At 38.2% G+C, this 7500-nt stretch overlaps 1 protein-coding gene across 1 annotated transcript in view; it reads left to right on the top strand.

Annotated features, from left to right (window-relative positions):
• TMC1 (transmembrane channel like 1) overlaps positions 1–7500 on the top strand; it is a 902740-nt gene that overhangs the window by 291756 nt on the left and 603484 nt on the right. Inside the window, exon 6 of the mRNA XM_044060320.1 lies at positions 1–6. This exon is cut by the window's left edge and continues 142 nt beyond it. Coding sequence (XP_043916255.1) covers positions 1–6 — 6 coding nt within the window. The remainder of the gene's footprint in view (positions 7–7500) is intronic.

The raw sequence follows: 7500 nt of genomic DNA on the forward strand, positions 1-7500 counted from the left end.
TTTAAGGTAATGTCAGTTTATTTCTTTCTCAAGGACAGCTATACATTTTACACTCAAAGGAGAATATAAATTTCAAAAAATCTGAAATAAATTCTGATATTATGCTATCCAAGACATCTTAAAATAAGAGTAGTGGACAAAAGGGAAGAAAAGAAAGAAAGAAAGAAAGAAAGAGAAAAAAGGAAGCAAGTGAATGTGGATGCAAGATAACAATTTGAACTATGGGTTGAAAGTTGGGGAAGGTCTTGTACAATAGGGAGACAAAGGAAAGAAAGGGAAATACAAAGTCATGATAAAGTGGAAAATTAGATCCAATAGGAGTAAATCACAGGGAAAATACTGCAGAATTAAGGGACAGTAAGATTGCTACAGAATGGGGAATAAAGCTAACCATAGGGAGGAAAACAGGAACTAGAATAGAATTAGATAAAAATAAAAAATAAAATCAACTGCTATTTTAAGTTTGCAGTGATATTAAAGAACTCTTATTTTTAAATAAATAAAAAAAAATTATCAATATTGCATTTAAGCATGTCTTTTATTCCAGTTTCTACAGATTTCAGGATGCTGAGACTTCTAGATGTGTTTTACATTAGTCACTGCACTAAATAAAAGATTTAGGTCAGTACCAACAAATGCAATAGTAAAGTGTATTTGTTTTTCATATATGTCTATAAAAACATCTGCTTAATTAATTCCAGACAAAAGAACATTATTTTCAATGAAAATGCAGTGGATTGCTTTTACTTTTAACTACAACCAGTTTTTAAATTGTTATGATTGAATGCATATGCTATGAAGGAGTATTTTCTTAATGTTCGTACAACTAAACTACATTTGCCTGTAGTTTAGAGATGTCCAAACACGGGACTGTGTTTCAACGTACCATTACACCATCTGAGCCCTAGAAGAATCACCTAGCTTGATCATCAGCGAAAGCTGAAATAATATGGAAACGTCTTTGTGTTGTGCAGATAGGAAACAATGGATAGGCTGAGAATGTCTGTTTGCTTTTGGAGTCTATCCTGCCCTGCACAGGAGCATTTGGTGTACTGCTGCCAAGGCCCTTACACTTTGCTGTTGGTGGTCCATACCTAGTGTAATCAATACCCCTTCTTTTTTTTAAATACATTTAATCTCATCAAGATTACTTTTGTCAACAGGATAGTTCCAAGTTCCATGAGACTGCATTAGAAAACCTGTTAAAAATATGACCTTATGTGAATTGAGGATAAAACCCCCCACACGCACCATCCATGTAGTGGCTTCCTGTTCATGCTCTCTGTACTTATCTTGATGTCTGTCCAGTGTTCTTCCCACTCTACCCTGCCTCATTCTCTATCCCCTTGATTTCCGTTGTGAAAACTGAAGCAAAATAATTATTCAGTATATTGGATATTTTCATTCCTCCTTGAATTCCCTCCCGTCTTTGCTTTGCCTAGCCAGATCTGCTCCTCCTTACCTCGTTTTGGTATTGTAACTAAAAAGCAATTTTCCCTTGCCTGATCCTTACTACCACCTGCCTTTCAACTTACACTTTTATTGCCCTCATCACCTTTGTTGTCCGTCTGCCTAAACTGTCCCACCTTTACCTTCCTAACCTCTCATTTCCAACTCTTGAAAACCCTATCATTTGCCATAATTACTATTTTCGCATTTTTTGTTATATTTTAGACATTTGTTAATTAGACAAGTCCACTGGGCACATGTGTATCTTTTCAGGGTCAACCTAGAAATACACTTTCTGGATACATGACTTAGAGTCAAACAGTAGCCAAACAAAGGTGGAAAAGATAAAAACCTGTACCTTCAGTAAAGGAAATTCCTCTTTAACATCTCAGAGCCTGTATCCTCAGCACTAACTGACAGAGAAAGCTATGTAGGAAGCTCAGGAAGTGTGTGCGTGTGTGTGTGTGTGTGTGTGTGTGTGTGTGTGTGTGTGTGTTAAAGAGATTGGTCTATGAAAGGAAGGAGTATGCTGAGAATGGAGAAAAGGTAATAAGTCTCAGTTAAGTGTATGCTTCTTTCTTCAAAAAGGAGGGAAGAGTGCCACTTTGTGTAGGGGGAAAGTGGGAGTATCCCTTTGACAGTGAAATTATTTAAAGGAAACTCATTGATTTAAGGGCTAATATATATATATATATATATATATATATATATATATATATATATATATATATATATATATATATATATATATATATATATATATATATATATATATATATATATAAATATATATACATAGTCTTGACAGCATAGCCCAAGAACAGTAAAGAATGCAGTCGATATGCATATAGATCCCCTGGTGGAGATTTCCAGCTGTTCATTCAGCAGCTGTAATGCTTTGACAACTAAAGAGTGAGAGGTTATCATGATACCACATCACATAAGAGATCTATAACTGACTCTGGAAATTACAGATCTATAAGCCTACCTTTAGTAGCAGGGAAAGTCATGGAAATGTATGTATATATTATGTATTTATTTATTATTTGGTAACTGGGAAAGTGAACTGGTCCAGACACCATTTTCATCTGCAACCCAGGCTTAGCGGCAATAATTAGTGCAAGTAAACTTACGTTATAGTGAAGGAAGGATGAGTTAGTATTCTGGACAACAGTGTTTGATAGTATGTGTGACAACATGGGTTAGTGGAAAAATATGATACTTCAGTTCTTGTCTGATTCAGTTTTATGAGTGTGTTAGTCCAATATTTGACAATGGAAATCTGACTTCTGCAGATACTTAGACTCAGTCCCTCAAAGGAGCCTGACTGACAAGTGCAAGGGTTTTGAGGTAGGAGGGAAGCTAGCTAAGTACTTTGAAGGGGGGGGGGGGTTCAGCAGCAGGAAGCTGGGAGTAAGGAGCACTAATTAAGGGAATCCTTTAAACAAAAGAGAATGGTTTACTGGCACTCCGCAAGTGTTTTATCTGGGACCAGTGTTCTATAGTTTCTTTGTATTAGACATCACAAGTACATCTCTGAGAAGCTTACTGAAACAATGGATAAGGACAAATCAAATGTCACTGCATATCTTGAGCTCACAAAGACATTTGACACATCCCACACTCAGGTATTATAAACTCTCCCAGCTAAATGAAAATCCTTATGCAACTCGTTGGATAGCAAAATGGCTCATAAATAGAATCTAGGAAATTAGGGGGGGGTGGTTCTTAATCTTCTCAAAGACCTATCACTAGTGGTGCATCCCATGGTTCAGTCCCTGGGTCATTCTTGTTTTGCATTTATTTTTCAGCTATCAAAGCAAATGTTAAGGGTTTAGGGCTGACCAAGTTTGCGGATGACTATAAACTTGATGCTATCATATACTCCCCAGACCTTATCAAAATTTGTCAAGAGGACCTTTTCCAAACAAACATCTGGTGTCAAAACCATGGACTAAAACTAAATGCAAAGAAATGTATAGTTGTATCCTTTCACAAGCATTAATTCTCTTGTAACAATCACATTCACAATATGCCACTGAAAGTTAATAAAATAGTCAGGGATTTGGAAACCTATGTCGATAATGATGTGTCTGATCACCATGTATCCACTGTTGTAAGGAAGCCCTTCTTCATCACAACACTTATATCTAAAGTTATATTACCCAGGTCAAGGGTGTAATCATTCTATTGCACTTAGCTCTCATCAGGCCAATCACTGAATAAAATATCCTAGTTTGTATGTACCTGTCTAACCACTTGTCACAACTGCAGTGATCACAGTTCTTTTTCTCTAAAAAGATCAAGGGCCTGAATTACAAAAATGATGCCGACCATCTCAAAGCCTTCTTCCTCTTCTTGGTATCATACAAGCTACTAAGAGGTAACCTCTGCCTTGCTTATAGAGCCATGGCAGACCGTATCCTGTCAGACCTGTTACACATTTGAAAGTCCAGTGCTAGTGTGAACACCTGCTATGGGGATCTCTGTCAGTTTTGCAACATAAATATAACATGCTGAAGGAAGAAGTATGCATCATAGAGAATACCTCTTCTATGAAACCATCTTTCACCACACGTACAGCAATGTACTTCTCTTATGCTATTCGAATGTAATTTGGATGAATGGATGGGAAAATACTAATTCATTCATGGTTTAGTACTCACATCCCTCACTGACAGAGACATAAAATAAGTGTCCCAGCATAACTTTGTTCTGCTCAACTCGGTTATTCTTATGAGAAAATATAAGGGCTAAAAATGGACATGGGAATGTAAGGTTGGGCGTTTTAAGATTCCCACAGGTCAATAGTCTAGTAAGTACCTATACACCTATGAACCTGTAAGAAGTCATTATTTGTGGTTGACACAAAGACAAGAAATATATTGGGAAAGGGAGAAGCAAGACTTTGAAGTAACCTGAAGAGAAATGCAAATAACATGAGCAGCGCCACTGAATCTTTAATACAGATAAATGTAAAATATTTCCTCTAGAAAATAGAATACCAACTGCAATGAATGACCATTAAAAGCAAAGCTAAATGAAAAAAAAAACTACTGTTGTAATAACAGCAAAAATGGACCTCTAGGAGCAAACTGAGAAAGTTTCAACCAAGTCAAGAAAGATGCTGATCTGCAGTCTTATGAGAATGGGCTCCAGGAACAGAGAGGATCCTATTGTTAGGCGGTGTACTGTTTCATTCCAGTGGCCACACTGGGATAAGGACATCAAGCTAGATGAGAATGGATGCAAACTGCCCACTCCAAGTAACTTTGTTGGGTGCATAGTCATGACCTTCTTCAATTGCAGAAAGGTGATCTTTGTCTTATCATCTACGAGGGTTGCCAATTGACTTGGTTCTCAGGGCATAGCCCATACAGTTTCACAAGCCCTGGTACTAAAGTGGTCTCCATATATTTTATGAAAGATAAAATCAGCATCCCTTTGACCTCAGTTGTGGAATGTCCTTCTAGACAGTGTTCATTGCAGTCATTTCAGTGTCTGACAGGATGTGTTTTGGAGTAAGCATGAGGTCCTGTTGATTGGGTAGCTTTACTGTACATGTAAAGATGGAGTTATAACATTCTCATACTTCAGTGTCATTAATGGATGCATGTATCAAGAACTTAATCTGGTATTGCTTCCCTTGTCAGTCAGTCCATGTGTACTAAGCCTAGTAGAATAAGTATGGAATTGTGGTTAGTTTTCAAGAGCAAAGACGTCTGCAGATCTAAGAGGTTCTCCTGTGTGGTTAGGAGCAGCTAGAGCAGGTGAATTCTTTGAGACTCATACCTGTCCCTCTATAGGGTGCCTGCCAGTCACTCAAACATAATCTACTGACAGCCTAAACTGTAACTTTCAAATATCCAAATGCAGAAGGGTAGAGTAAGTAGAATGCTGACACATTAAGTAATACCAAACGTTTCAGCATTCAAGATGCATGTGTATGTGCAGGTGTTTGTGGGCTAGGGTTAGAGGAAGAGTCACGGAAGGGAACAATATGTATTGTATATGTGTAATGTATGGGTGTGCACTGTATATATGTAATGTGTGTGTGTGTGTGTGTGTGTGTGTGTGTGTGTGTGTGTGTGTGTGTGTGTGTGTGTGTGTGTGTGTGTGTGTGTGTGTGTGTGTGTGTGTGTGTCTTGTTTAGTGGTATTGTTAGGGAAAGTGTTTTGTAATGCAGTGTTTTATGTTTAGCATTGGGTATCATTAGAGTTAGGGTTAGCACATCTGAGTAAAGTGGTGCAAGGAGGTGAAGCTACCCAGGTGGAGAAAGGCAATACCCTGTTACTAGATCCTCTTATTCATGTGAGAATCACACAATGCAAAAGGAACATGTGCAATAAGAAATCATTCGGCTCCAGATGATTATAGATAAGGTAAACTGTGGTAATATGTAGGTAGTGGTAATATGTAGGTAGAATAACCTGTCTAATGTGAAATGAAGAATATATGTCCTTTTTATGTGTTATTGTATGTATGTATATGTCTTCTCAATTTGAGCATGACACATGCAATTTTGTTTAGACTGCACTTATGTAGGTTAAATGACAGTAACGTTTACTTTGACTTGTTCTTTGACATTGACTTTGAGGTATCCAGACGTATCCCTTTCTAGTCATCATCAGCAGACCCATAATAAGTGCCAGCATCAGCCTGTCATTGAACCTGTGCCTCTACCTGCCACCATAGCAGCTATTGTAGCAGTGTTCTGTGGTGGGAATGCACAGCAAAATGCACACAGAAATGAGCATTCTTACCTGTCACAGAACTGTGCCACTGTTGTATGCATGCTAAGGGTGTTCATAGCATGCAAACTCAACTTCCTACTGTTGCCACACTGATGGGACCCGATATCTAGTAGACCATAAACAATGCCTAGAAAACAACTGCTGCCATCTTGCTGCACTGTCTATATGCAGTACACTTATATGGTAAAAGATACTAACCTGGTGCATTATCCACTGTGACATGTGGGGGATGGTCAATGCTGACATCAGTGGGACATGTGGGGGTTGGTCAATGCTGACATCAGTGTCTACTGTACTAGGGATGATCCTGTAACCACGCCAGTGTCTCGTATAAGAATATCAAAAACTCCTCTGCCTCTGTCAGCCTGTTGTTCCCAGACGCTCATCCCCATCAGTGACCTTTAAGTTGCTATGGAATGTTTATTTCTTATGAAATAGCACCATTTTCCTAAGGAGAATCCGGAGAGTGGTTTCTTCTGCTATCACCCATAGCAGATTACCTGCATGGTGTGTGAAAAAGAGGAAGAAAATATTTTATCTTCTTCGTGGTCATTTCAGAAGCATGTACTGGGCTCCTTGCATGGTGCATTTAAGAAAGTGGATGCCTGTTAAGAAATGGATGAGGAGCTGCCCTTTGCCATGGGCATCACCAGGAAGATGGAACAGTGCTGGCATCATTTTGATGACCTGTGGCACAGGAACCCTTACAAGCTCCCTTGGGCTGGAATACCCATAATGGTATAAGTCTTTTTTTTCTTGTTTTTCTATTTTCTCTTTTAATTTTACCCATTTTAGGTTTGGGACTGTTATTTCTTCTGAAAATAACTGTCAGGGTCATCATAGACATTAGGTCTACTTCTGTCTGGATCTTTGACAACAGGTGATAGTGGTGATGGTACTGTATATGATATACCTACAGTATTTGTGTGGAATTCTGCAGGACCCTATTCTGAAATGTGGATCATGCTGTGCCATGTTATAATGACTGCACACTGCCTGGTGTGTCGTTATATTCCATTATGATCAATCAAATCCTTTAAAAATTAGTTATGCCTTATTGATTTTTCTATACTGAGAAACATGTCTTGAAAATGCCTAAAGATAACATTTTTTACAGAGGGGTTCACTCCTGTGCACCCCTGTGTGGGTGGCTTGGTCACTTCATACTCCCATACTTGTATATATCAACATTTACACATCGTTAGGGAAAGTGAAAAAATACTAGAGTGCACAACAGCCTCATGCAATATAACTGCATGTAGTTTCTACAAACCAAAATAAAAATAAATCAAAGAAA

Source organism: Protopterus annectens, chromosome 2.part0, assembly GCF_019279795.1.
Source record: "Protopterus annectens isolate FY-2018-M chromosome 2.part0, PAN1.0, whole genome shotgun sequence".
Classification (NCBI taxonomy): domain Eukaryota; kingdom Metazoa; phylum Chordata; order Ceratodontiformes; family Protopteridae; genus Protopterus; species Protopterus annectens.